Consider the following 15,856-nt stretch of genomic DNA (forward strand, 5'->3'; position numbering starts at 1 on the left):
TCTAGATTGCCATTTCTGCCTACGCCTCATCCTTCAGCTCACGAATGAACCATGTTGTGGTGCTGTGTTAATTTCCTCCGGCTGGGAAAGACTTCTTGCAGTGGATGTTGACTGCAGTGAGGAGTGTGTGTGTGGTGTGCTTGGTTCGTGCGTGAGGGTGTGAGTGAGGATGTGTGAGGTGTCTTGGTGAAGTGTTACTAACTGGGGCGTCATGCACACACTACCAAGTGATCACAAAGCTTCTCGTTTGAGTGAGAGAAGCAACGAATCATCTGAACACACACAATCAGCATACCAGACTAATTTGTTTATAAAGACAACTAAAAGAGACCAGATAATGATTTTAAAGCAGACATTTAATAAAGCATAAAAAGGGTTAAGCACAATTATGAACATAGAGACATTATACAGTATATACAACCATAGAACATGTACAGTTAAAGTTGATAGCGACAACAGATGAAGATAAAGAAGTTGGTTCATGCATATTATGGTCTGTTTTTGATTTCAAATATCACAGTGCCATGTTATCATCAGCAGTGAAGTTGTCCATAACATCTGTTCACCCTGTGGACTAAGCCTAACTACAATCTCATACAGAAGTCAAACTTTGCTTCAGTCACCAGTTGAATAGTACCACACATAGATATCCGAGAGGTACCAAACAAATATATTACGTTTTAAATATCTTTAATCCAAAAAACAACCAAATTAAAGCAGGTACCTTTCCAAAGCATTTAAATGTTGAATTTGTTTAGGTGGGTGCTCAACAGCTAGGGTTTGAGTCCATGGTAATACATACAAAAGAAGGCTACATGAACCAACAGTGGGGCAGATCAGGGCAAGTCAAGCGCTCCTTCCTGACCTCCATCTGAGGGAAAGTGCAGGGAGAGAAAGGATCGCCAATTTCCCTCAAATTCGGGGGCCAAAGAAACGGCAATCCACCCTTCCCAAGTTTAAAGTTCATCTAAGTCGGTCAGCCATCTTTGCGGAGACCCTGATAGTGTTCAATTAAAAGAAGTTTACTCTCTTTTTCTAATAAACACAACCCTTAACTCAGCCTAGGCACTTGTTGAGCAAACAGGACAGCCAATTTGATTGGTTAAGCAAAAAGTCTGAACGGTGGTCATCAGTTTGAAACCCTGACCTCCTTAAACGGTGGTCATGAGTTTCAGACTCCCAGACCTAAACCTCAGGATCTTCTTCTTCAGGTTGTGGGAGGCCTTGATCTTGACAAAGGCCTTGGCCTGGGCGGGGGTCATGTCATGGGGTCCCGACCCGGCCGCTGCCTGGCCGAACTGGGGCCAGTTGAGAGCTCCTCCGCTCTCCTCCGAGTCGCTGGAGCTGCTGCTCTCCCCCCCCAGCTCCACCTCGCTCACGCTGGACTCGCTGTCTCCGAAGCAGTTGGTGGTGTAGTTGGAGCGCTCGTCCTCGCTGGTGTCCATGACGGTGGAATGGAAGAGCGAGGCACACTCGGCGGAGTACTCGGAGTCGCTGCCCACATAGGCATAGGGGCTGGTGAAGTGGAGGTTAGAGGGGAGGTACATGGTGGTGGTGGCAGTGGACACATGGCCAATCATATCCCTCCTCTGCCTGCGTTGGGCCCGCCTCAAGGCCTCGTCGTAGGGAGCCTCTGTAATGGCTCTCAGGCGACGGTAATCACTACGCTTGTACTTGGGCTTGGCAACCACTGCCTCACGGTGACCGTGGTGATGGTGTCCATGGTGACCGTGGTGCCTGGATACAGCCGCGTGTGACCGGCCTGTGGAGACCACAGCGCTCACGTGCTTCTCCAGAACGCGGCCTTCTGGGATTGAGGCAGGGATGCGCTTGGCACGGGACGCCGCCCCTCGCTTGGAGATTTTGTAGACGTGGGAAGATACTTCCTCTGGGAGGCGGGACTTCCTGTTCCCAGACCGAGGCTGCTGCTTCTCCTTGGTTGTTAAGGTTTCCGGCTCACCCTGCCCAGCCGATATCATCACCCGAGGTTTCAGAGCGGCGTTCTTCACCTTGACGACCTTGATGTTCTTCCCACCTCCCTTGCGGAGCTTGAAGGCTTGTCGCTGGGCGGGAATGTACTGGGCGCTGACCATGTGACTTCCCTCATCCTGGCTCTGGGAGGAGGAGCCTAAGCTGACCAGCTCCAGAGATGGCCTATCGTCTTTCCCACTCTGTCCAGGGGGGAGGGGCTTGGGGCAGTTCTTGGGCGTGGCTGTCTGGGCGGTCCTGGTCAGGGTGTTCTCCACTGATCCAGGGTGGTACTGTAGTTTGCCTTCCTTAGGAGAGGAGTTAGCCTTGGGACTGCCCAGGTCCTCGTAATCCTTAGGCGGGAGAGGAGGGGCTGACATCGTCGCTGACGAAGGTCCTTTGTTAGCAGAAAATGAGTTATTTTTCTTCAGCAGGCTGTTGGTGTTAGGAATGGTGTGAATTTCACTATTGGGGACTGTGTATCCAGTCTGAGGCTGGTTGCTAGGGACTGTGTATCCAGTCTGAGGCTGGTTGCTAGGGACTGTGTATCCAGTCTGAGGCGGGTTGCTAGGGACTGTGTATCCAGTCTGAGGCTGGTTGCTAGGGACTGTGTATCCGTTCTGAGTGTGTGACTGAGATAGGGTACTCTCCTGTTGGACCGTCAGCCCCACGCCCTCTCCCGACCACTGTCTCTGAGGGGAGGCCGAGGGGGGGTCTGTGGTCCCCGCTGGCCCCGTCAGCAAACACGGCGGCCAGCTGTGCTTCACCTCAGAAGTCCTCAGAGTCCCGTTCCCGAGCCCCTGCCCCTGTGACTGCCCTGCGCTGGCCTGGCCCGCACCGCCCTCCCTCACACACAGGCTGGCCTGCCGGAGAATGCTCTTGGAGGGGTCAGTGCTGATGCTGGTCCTGGGCCTGGAGGTGCGGAGGGGCAGGGCTCTCCTCTGCAGCAGGCTGTAGATGTAGCTGTCCAGACGCCTGGGGGACGGCGTGTGCTGGGAGGCAGGCCAGGAGGTGCTCTGAGGTACCAGAACATTCTCCCTCTCTGTCTTCTGGGCATCTCCGGAGGTCTCACTCTCTACTCCTCCTCCTCCACCACCACCACCTCCAACTCCACCTCCTACTCCCCTCCCCTGCCCACCGTCTTCTCTCCCAGGGGGCGCTAGAGAGCTGATAAACATGGGGCTCTGGACTGCCACGGCATGGAGCGGGCTCGGGTAGCGGTAGATGTCGCTGCCGTTCCTCGCCACCAGGTCACAGTGTACTTGGATGGTCCGTCCGAGCTCCCATCTAGGGAGGGGGGGTAGGGGGCGGAGAGGGAGCGTCGGACTGTTCCGGAAGACTGCTCGTCACAGGGACCTTCGCACTCTGCACAGCTGCCCAGCTCATCTGTAGAGGAAAGGAGAGAGGTCAGTCAGAGAGAGAGTGTTTGAAAACAAAATCTATGTAGATTTGCAAGGTTGAAGCGACAGGGTAAGTGGCTATGACTCTCCTTCTGACAGAAGGATGCAGCTCTAACAATGTAGCAGTTGCCAGCAGCAGGATTGTACGCTGCTGACAAGCTGTGATGGCATCCTTTCTTCATGCAGACTGAGGGTGTATGTGTTTGTGTTTAAGGAGGGGGGGTTGGGGGTTGGTAATTGCTTTAGACGTGCTAATGGCCCTTTTGTTTGACTCCTATCATAGGTGTGGCTTCTAGAACCATCTGCCTGGCTGGGACAGCTCCTCAGCTGACCTTTCAGCTTCATACTGGTCCTCCCTGTCTTTAGCTCTCTCTCTCTATATATATATACACATGTACACAATACCAGGCCTATTGTCTCTGCCCCTGTATCTTTTTCTCCTGCACGCTCCCTCCATGTCTCACTCTCTATCTCTCTCTCTCTCCCCTCCAGAACTCAATGACACTGTTGTGTAAATATATCCTGAAACCTGCGAAAACAATACCAGCAGGGAGACTGGGAGGTGAGCTGAACCCCAGCCAACATGAAAGGCTGCTTCTCCAGGAGAAGGGAGAGAGTGGGGGTCTGGGGGGCAGGCAGGGGGCTTCCAGGAGAAGGGAAGAGAGTGGTGTTTACAAAGTAAACAGAACAAAAGGATCAAGACTTCTGGCCAGAATGGCCACATGTGACATCAAACACCACGGTGATGTTCTGACCTTGACACGAGGCAGGAGAAGAAAGAAGCAAGAAGGGAAATGAGGGAGGCAAAGGAGAATATCTAGCGGATCAAATTAAGGTAAATAAAGAGATATGCTGGGGGATGACGGCAGAGAGGGATAAAAGAGGAATAAGGGGTGAGGAATGAGAGGTGCTGTGAGGGGGGAGGGAGGGGCATTCTCTCACCTGCGGGGCGCAGCCTGCCCTCGGAGGAGCAGAGGGAGGTGTCGAGAGGACTGCACAGGCAGGTGCTGGAGCGACAGCTGGATAAACACTCACTGAAGACCGAGTTTGAAGAGTTGGAGAGAGAGCCAGAAGCACCGTCGCTCAGCTCGTAAAAACCTAGAGAGAGAGAAAGAAGGAGAGAGAGACGGCAGGAGAGGCAAGGCGGGCGGGGGGGAAGAAAGAGTGAGCACATAGTGGGAGAAGGAGAGGGTTAAGAGAGCAGAGAGAGACATTTTAACACATTGATTTTACACCCCACAGAGAAGAGATACAGAGAGCTGTCATCCAAAGTATTTATTACCCAACAGCCTGAGCTATTAAAAGGATGAAGGCAGAAATCTCAAGCACTCGAGAAACACGCAGGTTTAGAGGAGATGTGGGCTTTGGTAGGAAGGTTTGGTTTTCTTGCTATTTGGAGCGAGTTTAAAGTTAGAAGCACTATTCTGTAACATGCTTGCTTACCAAACAAGCTTGGGAACAGACAGGAATACTAATTCCCTGACGACAGACAGAAAAAAAATTGTCGAGGACTTAACGTCTGAAACTTGATCAATGTCGGAAAATCCACTTCAACACCGGCCTCTACTTATCATAGATATCCTTATTCCTAGACACTGTCTGGATATGGTCTGGATATGGTCTGATATGGTCTGGATATGGTCTTGCAATTGAAAAATGTCAAACTGTCAGATGGACTTATAGAAAGGCTGTACAATAACATTCTTTCTTGTTTGCTTCCACTGATAGAGTGATTTAGTCCATGTCCTTGGTTCTAATCTGAGTATAGGACTCTCAATATAGCATTCTGTCTGTGGTGAGGCTGACAGAAGTACACTGGCCAACATGACCTCCCTCATTAGGAATGTGTGTGTACAATTCACTTGAGGATAAGGCGGCACAGCAGACACCAGGCACCCAGAATGTGAGCTTTACCATATCAGTAGCTGTCCAACACAATGGACAGGATTTATTTCTCCACCACAAGAGACTGGAAACATAAGAGACAAATCGACCAATGCGATTGGTCGCGTATGGTTGTCAGGAGGTCCTTACTGACCTGAGCTTGGCCGGCTGTCCGTTTCCCCCGGGTCATGTGACACCTCGGTGTCCAATCGGAGGTCGCTGATCTGCCTGTCCAGCTCCTGCAGCTGAGTGATCAGGCCGGCGTCCCGTCTCCTCAGGCAGTTCTGTAGAGAAACACAGGAAATGGTCATTCCTCAACATCCTGTTTCACATAAGTCAGCCTATAGGAACATTAACGTCCTCACTCCTTTCTGCGAGGGGTCCACATTTTAGAATAAGGTCTCCAAATACTCCTTCATCCCGTGAGAAGAACCAACTGCACGACTAGCATGATTGGCTGAATCATCCACACACCTTCCTGAATTTATAGAGTGTTTTCAAACCTTCAGGCGGACTGTGTCGGTGCATATCAGAGGTCATTAACTGCTTTAGTCCTGGGCTAGATTAGACTCATGTCTGGCAGCAGTGCTGACAGCCCCTGCTCAGAACAGCCATGTGGGCTATGCTAGCTATGCTGTCTATGTGGAACAGGCCACTCATGACCACAGGCAGACCAGGAGCTATGCTGCATGCCACTCTGCAGTGTGGAGCACACCACACCAGTGCAGAAGCAGCCCCTGAGGGTGGGGGCAAGGTTGGCCACGACAGACACCGTCCAGCTAATGACCTGCTCTCTGATGGATGGCCCGGCTTGTTCTAACAACTGTTCCATCCAACATGTACCCTGTACCCTCCCCGTAGATACTGCACAAGATCTGACAGGGCTGGAGCAGAGGAACAAAGTGGAATGCAAACCGCTGACCTCTTAAATGAACCCTGGTGTCTACCATTAAAACTATGAATTGGGTGGATATTCAGGCAAGGTTACTAAACATACTAATACAAACTAACAAAAGTCTAACATAGAAGTAAGAAACATGAACCACAATATTGTCCTTCTCTCTCTTTCTCTCTCTTTCATTTAGCATATTGTATTTGGTCATCCCCTAAGACTGGACGAAAGAGTTCTAAGTGTATTTCTAACACCTCTCCCCACATCTTAAGGAGTAAATAGGGGTCCTGAGGCTGGTTTGGAATGCGTCCTAGGCTGCCATTTGCTGCTGAGTTCCAATAATGCAGCCCAGACTCCAGTCAGTCAGGGTAGGCTATATGTAGCAGAGCAGGACTTCCTCTGTAGGGGGAATGGCAGGCAGTAAAGCCAAGCCTCTGACAGGAGTCAGCAATGATTAATGAGTTTCAGCCTCAGAGCAGAATAGGGCTTTGGAGACCACTTCTCACACTAACAAACCACCATTTGCAGCAAAAGACTGAGAGGCGTGGAGTTTCAGTGATTGTTTTTCAATGCAGAAGAGCAACTTCACTCCCTGACTGTCTGAATCAACAGGATGGGACATGACTGTTGTGCAAACAGACTACCTGAATATGTTGTTTGGATAATTGTTTATGACCCACCTTGAATAGCTTAAGATAACAGGCATGTATATATGACCTACATCATCGTGAAGCAGATGTAACTTTTTCCACTAACACATTTCTTCCTGATTCAATTAACATTGGATAAAAAAAGGCTCAAATTAGAAACGGGTGTTTTTGACCGGCTTAAACGGCTGCATATGAGGCGACCAGGGCTATAACTCCTCGGCATCCTTTACCACCAGCGGGAGGTGGGAGATCTGCTTGTAAAAGTTAATTTCGGTCGCCCAGTCTATTGTAACTCATCGGCAAATCTCATTGAGGCGACTGGACCCCCTGGCAGACCGCATTAGTGCACCAGGAATCTCCTGCGACCTTCAGGAAGCTCGATTTAAATAACACTCATTCCCATTCTTATAAGGCCATCCTGCTATTCCCAGCGTTTCTCAGGGGAAACAACAGCACTGGTCTGACAGTAGGCTTCCTCACGACTGATAATTAAGCAAGGCATAAATAGTTAAAAGTATTCGCAGTTGTTCACAGTGTACATGAATAACAACATGGTCCATTAGACAAATATTCCCTAGGAAAAATAAAAGGGTATTTTAATTGACCTGGAAAAGGCGTTAGAAAACCTTTCAGAACACGGAGCCTACTGTCTCGCATTTGTCATGACTGATGAATCCACCTTTACCATTTCCTCTATGCGAGCATAGGAAACGTGGCCAACTTTATTATGATGTTCAGTTTTTCCATGGACTGCATCATGCCAGCGCGCCTCCTCGTTAAGTAGACCCTTGGGTGCAGGTCCAATTGGAATTGCACAGCTGAATGCATACGCTGCTATTACAAAAAAATTCTAAATTACTGAATAATTGTGCAGAGAAATAGTGTACGTACCAGTTGTTTTCGCAGCAATAAAATATTTTCCTCGAGAAGTTTCTCCTCAGAGTTCAAGTAATTCTCCTCGCGCGTAACACAGGCTTTATCTCCAATTGGAATCGCGTCCTCAGGGTGATTGAGCACATTTTTGACCAGTAGTTCCTGCCTCTGTCTCAAGTATTCCAGCTCCCCCAGACCCGCAAGCGTTGCTTCAAGTCTTTCCCGAATACGCAGACGATCCATTTCACCTTCCACCCGTTCTCGGGAACGAACATCACATTCCCTCCTGATATCCCGCATCTGTGAGCAGTCACTGGAAGGCAGCATCTCAGAGGCTGCGCCCGTTTGCTTCATTGTATCCATCCACAAGCGACCACCAAAGATTTACAACATCACACTGTCAACTGTGGGACACATGTGGTCACTTTCTAAAGAAACAAGAAACCCATACTGTTTCAAGGATTATGTAAATAAAATATGTCACATAATTCGTATATGTAGCCTATCTTTTCAGTCCAGCGTTGTCCATAACTTTTTACGATGTGTCAATCCCAAGGACCTGCATAAAATCAGGGCAAAATGCACAAGCCAAACGTCCTTTCGTTTATCAAAGATTTGCCAATATTATTGCATTAAGACGAGATGAGTTTTGCAACAAAAAAAGTACAAAAAACGAATGATAAACGCTTTGTTGAGTGAACTACAGAAGTATAAACGTAGAAGACCACCAATGGCAAGCCGCTCTGCACGCACTGACTGAATTGTGAGTTCAATTCAGCGATGTAGCGGACAACGGACGTTAACATTTTACCGTGTTGTCCTAGTGCCCGCCGGCTCCCATCTAAGACACTGATAGGCCCTGTGAATAGGCAACTCAAAGAATGCACGAATTAATTTCCACTTGGATAATTTGTTGTACAACTGATTTTAAATGAGTTATGAAATTTGTGAACAATTAATTTACATTAAAAATATGTTTCATTTGCAAAAGTAAAAAAGAAAAGAAGGTGTGCCAATGTCAATGACCATGCACTGGGCCATGTTAAACGGTAACCTTAAGATGAGAGCGCCCTCTATTGTGAAACCACCGCAAAGAAGAATGGATCAAACAAAGCTGCATCGCACAGTAACTAATGGGAGTTTGGTAATTCACTTGGGCTTTAAAGACTACAAAGAAAGAGAGAGAGAAAGAGAGATAGATAGAGAGAGAGAGAGAGAGAGAAATGTATAAACAGATAGAGAGAGATAGAGCAATACTTTTTTTAATGACAGTTATAACCCCAACAGAGGAAGCGCACCTCTCTTAATTGGAGGGATGATATGCTTCGCTGATTGGTGCTGGTCAGTCACCCTGCCGTCATTTTCACGCTAATTAGGTACACAGTACTGTAGCTGCGCATCACTCACACAGTTCTGATTTCATAATTGACAGCTACATCTCTATGTTGATACTCTTTCAAAGCAACAACCAAGGTGAAATTTGGAAAATGCATGAAATGGAATATATATAACAACCTCCCAAAGGCAACTGTTATATCCCATCCCTCTCAGGGCAACACCAAGTTCTAATTAGTCAGACTAAATTAGCGAGGGATTTAGGATTTTTTGTGGGGCTTTATAGACATACTGCTCTATAAGAACCAGCTGTGGGGAACATCACCACTAACCTCTGACCCCTGACCCCTGACCCTGCAGGGTGACCTGTCAGCCATCAGTCTAGCAGTGATGCACAACAGGAGGGCCAATGTTAACCCTCAGTTCCCCAAATGGTAGAATAGCAGTAGTTATAAGAAATATGAACTAAATAATACAAATATAATCCAAACTAAATTTGGATGGACCTCAATCCAAACCCTTACTTAAAAGTTGCAGAATCCTATCAACAACCACAGACTGGAGGATCTGGCGTGAGAAATTGGAGATAAAATGTAATTGATTCAAACAATGAACCATAAGTACAGCACTGGGTGGGGCAGAAGTAGGTGCTTGAGGGTGAATCCTAGTGTCTTCATAACATTAGTATATGTGCAACCACTGGACCACACCAAAAGCAATCCTTTAACAAGACAGTAGGATTACACAGAGAGAGAGAGGCGGAGAGAGACAGAAGGAGAGAGAGAGAGAGAGAGAGAGAGAGAGAGAGAGAGAGAGAGAGAGAGAGAGAGAAGGAGAGAGAAAGAGAGAGAGAAGGAGAGAGTGTAAAAGTTCAATAATTTATAATCCTAAAACTTCCTTTTAAGACAGACGTATTTTGCTCCAGAGGGATAATAGTGATTTGCATTGAAAGACAGAGCAGTGTCTATGGTACTAAAGCCAGATGGCTTTGGTAGAATGTACTCCTGTTGGCACACATCAACCCTCTGAGAAGATAGGCGAGAGAGAGAGAGAGTGGGGTCTGGAAGAGGAACCTCATCATCATTATTATGACACTTTCAAAATGCCCCCTTTCATAACATCTTTTTTCTGACACTCTGCCTGCCTGACACAAATTACACCTCTCTTTCCTCTTTCTTTTTCTTTCTCTTGCTATCACACACACACACACACACACACACACACACACACACACACACACACACACAAAGTCGGAGTTTCTCCCCTTTAATCCTGTCTACTGACTAATTACCTCATGAATTTTGTAAGGCTCATTTAACAAGAAAAGAAGGCCATTATGTAGCACTGGCTGGCTTGCTGGCGTGGATTCAGAACATAAATTAATACAAGTGCATCAAAGGGGGGTAAACTCTGATGCCGAAGCACAAATTGAGCAAGCACACATTGGTTGAGGGTTTTGTTCACAAGAAGCTTATGGCTCTCATATTACTTTCCATCTCTTACACACTTCACTCTGGAGCTTAGCTTATCAATAAGAGCTGGTCAGGAAATACTTTATACCATGTGCATTTGTGCATGTAGTCATTTAGCAGACGCTCTTATCCAGAGCGACTTACAGTAAATACAGGGACATTCCCCCCGAGGCAAGTAAGGTGAAGTGCCTTGCCCAAGGACACAGTGTCATTTGGCACAACCGGGAATCGGACCAGCAACCTTCTGATTAATAGCCCGACTCCTTAACCGCTCAGCGATCTGACCCCCCCATACCACATACATCCCCTTGTATTTTTGTACACATGATGTTGTGGTAGTTTATTTTCCCCAAGATTGCATTTGTAGGCTTCTAGACTGAAGTTGATGATTCAAGGTGAATATCTATTGATATTGTTTCCTATTTCAGGACTGGGCAATGTACAATGACATCATTTAAGGTCACTGAATTGAATGGAAGTTTGTGTAGTCTTAATTATTATCCCTTCTGTTCTTACGCTCACAATATGCCAAGACCATGGCTAGGTTATTGAGCTGTGTGTATATGTGTGTTGAGTGTGTATGGGTGGCTGCAGTATTCATGTTCATCTATCTGCACTGTCCCCATTTCTTTAATGAAGAAAAACTGTAAAGTAACTGTAATGATCCTGATATTACCACAGGCACACGTTTTTTTCCTTTCGTTCTACCGATGACACAAAACGACCCTAAACAGCAACATTTGTCAAACTAGGCACTATTTTACCATTCATAAACATTTCATAATCATATCAATATTTCATGCCCCTTCTACACAGAAATTAAACACGATTTTGATGTCTTTTATCTCTTCTCATCCTGTTCCAGAACTGAGACCCAGATTGGGAATCCTCTTCCGGGCCCTGGCCTCCCTGGACCCCTGTCCATTACCTCCGTTTCCGGTGGAATGGAAAGATGGAAAACTGCATATTTTAGATTTGGAGGTGAGAGAGTGTTAAAGAGGCTTTACTAAAGTAGGACGTGTTAGAATCCTGCATTTCACATGACCTCAGATCATGGACTAAATCCCCATTTTCGTTTGAACACAATGTCCCCGTTAAAACACCTAGATCTGGGGGCTAAGCTGCTTGGTAGTTATTGCTATGATTAAGATTTGTTCACCAAGACTGCGTCATGGTTACATCATAAACCAATAATTTTCACAACTGTAGTGCTACCTGCAATATGAATCATGACTGCTGTAAACCTGATCAAACAAACTTTGGGTTAGTAACAACCGCCAAACCATTGGATCCCACTGTTCTGTTCCATACTCAGCTGACTTCAACTGGACATCTCTCTACTGCCCTCACTGTGCTCCTTTAAGACTATTGATGGTTAGGTAATGACTGTGTGTGTGTGTGTGTGTGATGTGTGTGTGTGTGTGTGTGCAATAACAGCTACCAGTCTCTGTGGCCACAGCTTACCAGGCCCTTCAGAAACATTCAGCATGAGAGATGGCGCTTGGGGAGAGGCACACACACTCACACACACACACACACACACACACACACACACACACACACACACACACACACACACACACACACACACACATACACACAGCCACTTACACACGTGCACACACCTATAGTGCAATAAATCTGGGAATAAACTGCAGAGGAAGGTATGTTTTTAAACAAGAAAACAGTTTGTTCAAGACAGCTTGTCCTCCGCAGCCTCTATGAACCCCCTTTGAGCTAAACGTTGCTAATTAGCTCAGCATGCAGCTGGTCTTCACTAGTTACAAATGAAGCGTGTCCCGAAACAGGATGTGTAGCCTGCTTGATTCTCTGTACAACAGAGAGGATGGAGAGATGGTTCATTGTCATATCCTGAATTTCTTCCAAATGTTTCCCTCTTGCAGTAGGCTCCTGTAGACTGTGAGGAGGTAGAAGTGATCAGCTACTGAGAATGCATCTGTCAGACGGCAGTAACTTGTAAATGTCCTTGTCACAGTCTTCACCGAATAGACGGTACTAAATACAGTGGTCTTTTAATATATGCTTACAATGGGATGATGATACCCAGTTACAGTGCAGCTAAGGTGACTCTAGTGTTTAGACCTGGTGCTCTGTGTGTGAGGGTGTGATTATACCCACCTGAGCCTCTATGATCACAGTCCTGTGGTCCTAGAAAACTGTCTGTAATACACAGTTGTTTTGTATTGATAGTTCTATGCCCTGACTGTTTCTCTATCCGCATGATGCCCTACCATAGTAATGCATTTTTTAAATGAAATCAACTTCCTTAAGGCAACTAAATCAGATCCAAAGAGAGAGTAAGAGGGAGGGGGAGAGAAGGGGGAGAGAAGGATGGAGGGGAGAGAGAAGGATGGAGAGGGGGGGGAGGGTTTGAAAGGAAGTCAGAGCAGAAAAAGATCAGCCACTCAGAGCAGTGGGTTTTAATTGCAAATAAATCTCTGGGAAGGCAAGCTCAGACAGGGAGGTGTGTGTGTGTGTTTAATGGGTGTGAGGAGAGAGAGAGAGGATTGATGGAAGGAGGCTGATGATGAGGCGTTGCCATGGCGATTCCATGGGCATATCCTTCCTGTTGTGGGGGCCCCGGGGGGGAGGGGGGGGGGCTTGGGCAGTCAAAGGATTCGAAAAAAACACTCACCTTATACAAAACAGGAAACGGTTTGCAGTCTTAAAGTATTGATAGAGCTCTCTAGAAATAAGGCTGGAACGTTCCATTGTTTGTAGAGTGTTCTCTAAGACCTTCCAGGTACCTATAGAGTTGGGTACAGAGCACCAAAAGTAGAACGTTAGGGCTATTTTAGACACCTCAGCTACAACCCCAGGTTATTCAGCAGAGAGTGGGCTGGTGAGAAGAACCGTAGAATAAGAGGTCTATGTTGCTAGACAGACCTCCCTGCTCAATCCACAACAGAAGGGTCTGCTTTTGGCTCAGTTCTTGGTACTCTGGCAGACAGATTGATTTAGAGAACTTTCAATGGAACATTATTTGTATTGTTTTACACACACCTGTAATAGAAGATTTTACAGATTACTGTCAAACTACTTCTACACCCCAGATATAACAGGGAATGTTCATGAGAAGGTGCTTAGTGGTGGGCACACTCCTGGAGTGTGTGAATGTGTGGATCTATGTGTGAGTGTGCTTGTGTGTGTGGACACACCTAGTTTTAAACGTATGAAAAGCAGACATGGCTGGTAGACTGATCGGCTCCCAACTCCCTCCTGTAACTGTCTCCCAGCAGCCTCCTGGAGCCAGGAAGGTTCACACACACCTCACTGTAAAGGATGGGAATATTGATCCGGAACCCCCCCCCCTCCCCCACATACACTGAGCATATATTACACTAAAAGACAATTCTCCTATGAAAAGGTGATGGTAAAATCAATGACTGTGTTCAATATCCCCCCATGTTCATTTCTCCATTTATATTTGATGGACATCATCCATGAAAGGTTGGAATCCCTTCCAGTCTTTGAAGGCAGTGGTAAGATTACTGTTAGCACTGGGACTGAAGCCTCAGGCAGAGCCTCAGGAAACTGATTTAACATTGCAGTGAAAGTCGCAGGTTATTGTTCCTCTTTGCTTGATTAAGTCTGACTTAAAAGTCTAGGGTTAAGGTTGGGCTAGGATTAGGGTTGGGGCTTGAGGTTGGGGCAAGGATTGATCCTGAGGCTGGAGCAAGGGTTGGGGCTGAGGCTGGGGCTGGGGCAAGGGTTGAGGCTGGAGCAAGGATTGGGGCTGAGGCTGGGGCTGGGGCAAGGGTTGAGGCTGGAGCAAGGATTGGGGCTGAGGCTGGGGCTGGGGCAAGGGTTGAGGCTGGAGCAAGGATTGGGGCTGAGGCTGGGGCTGGGGCAAGGGTTGAGGCTGTTACTGAAGCTAAGGCTAGGGTTGAGGATGAGGCTAAGGCTATAGGGCTAGGGTTGGGGTAAAGTGTTGTTTCAGGCTGGTGTATTATTCATACAGGGTCTCTGGCCCTCTGTTGTTGCCTCCCCCTCCCCTCGTGAAACCCCAAATCCACACAGCATCTGAATAAGTCATACTGCTTATACAGAGCAATGCAGAAACCACTGGACGCTTCTCACTGACAAACACACACGCATTGACACACACACACACACAAACATACACAGGTAGTTGACTCTATACTATAATAACTGGTCTACAGAGCGTGCTTTGCAGATTTAATGACAGCAGTAGTTATCCCATGATTTAACTTTCCAAATTACAAAGCCCAAATGTTATTATGAAACCAGGAAAATGTCTGTGGAAAACTAACAAACGTTCTCTGGTTGTTCACCTTTTAATTTCAGAGGTGCCCTGTACACACACACACACACACACACACACACACACACACACACACACACACACACACACACACACACAGGACACCTCTAGCGCTCAGAGCTGAACTGCTCAAATAAAAGACTCTTTGTGAGGGTGGAGAGACCAACTGCACAGCAGTTCCAATGCAGCTGCAGAAAACAGCTGCCTGGAGTGTATGTGTGTTAGTGTGTGTGGTATGTCTGTGTGTGTAGGCAGCGGATGGGAGGATGACACATGAGGGTTTTCTCACTTCCTACCCTCTCAGCGAGCCTTCCGCCTGTCTTTTCTTTTCTCTTCCCGCATATAAGAATCCTGTCTTCCGAGTGGGGTCAGCGATTGTGTGGCCCCTTTCAAATGCGTGTGGAGACAATCGTTGTCTCTGTGGACCTATAGTGAGGTCACCAGGAAGGGACATCGCCAGCAGCCTGGAACGTCTGCAGCCATCTCTAGACTCCACCACACTCCTGGACCATGAAGAGTGAACCTGCGTCCTCCTCTACATTGGTTTAAACTCGTACGGTTGGTAATAGAAGGCCATACTTTCATCTATTTGACATTTTCGACATCCAGGGAGAATGAGGTGAAAGACCTCTTGTGTGCCTTGTTAAAGTTAACGCTACTTGCATTGTTTGCTAGTCTGTTGGCTTGGTCTCCGGTTGGAATTTATTTGAATCAAATGTGTTTTTCCAGCCCCTTGAGGAGCTGTGCAGCTGGTCAGATGCCAGGAAAACGGTGGTCTCTGCACAACAATCACAAATATTTACAGCTCTGACGACAGTCAGACGACAGTTCTCGTGGCTTAGCAAGGACGATCCGGGTTATTTGAGCACGAAATGAGAATACGCACACAAAGCTCAATACGCCCGACCTGTCACTCATCAAGACAGGAGAGGAAGAAGGGGGGATTAGAGTCTGAGAGTCTGCAATTTACATAGAAAAGTGTTAGTCATGGACTGACAAACACACACAAACACCATCTGTATGGAATTGATCCACCAGCTGCACAACTCACACTTCATAATTAATTTCAGACTGGA

At 47.1% G+C, this 15,856-nt stretch overlaps 1 protein-coding gene across 1 annotated transcript; it reads right to left on the bottom strand.

Moving 5' to 3' along the window:
- Positions 1-338: 338 nt before the first annotated feature.
- On the bottom strand, positions 339-8,415 carry dact1 (dishevelled-binding antagonist of beta-catenin 1). Its single transcript, XM_047026767.1, is given in 5 exon segments — positions 339-3,229; positions 3,232-3,354; positions 4,311-4,466; positions 5,407-5,536; positions 7,686-8,415. Coding segments are annotated over 5 exon segments (2,832 nt in total). The 5' UTR covers positions 8,031-8,415; the 3' UTR covers positions 339-1,151.
- Between the last annotated feature and the right edge of the window lie 7,441 nt (positions 8,416-15,856).

Source organism: Hypomesus transpacificus, chromosome 10, assembly GCF_021917145.1.
Source record: "Hypomesus transpacificus isolate Combined female chromosome 10, fHypTra1, whole genome shotgun sequence".
Taxonomy (NCBI): domain Eukaryota; kingdom Metazoa; phylum Chordata; class Actinopteri; order Osmeriformes; family Osmeridae; genus Hypomesus; species Hypomesus transpacificus.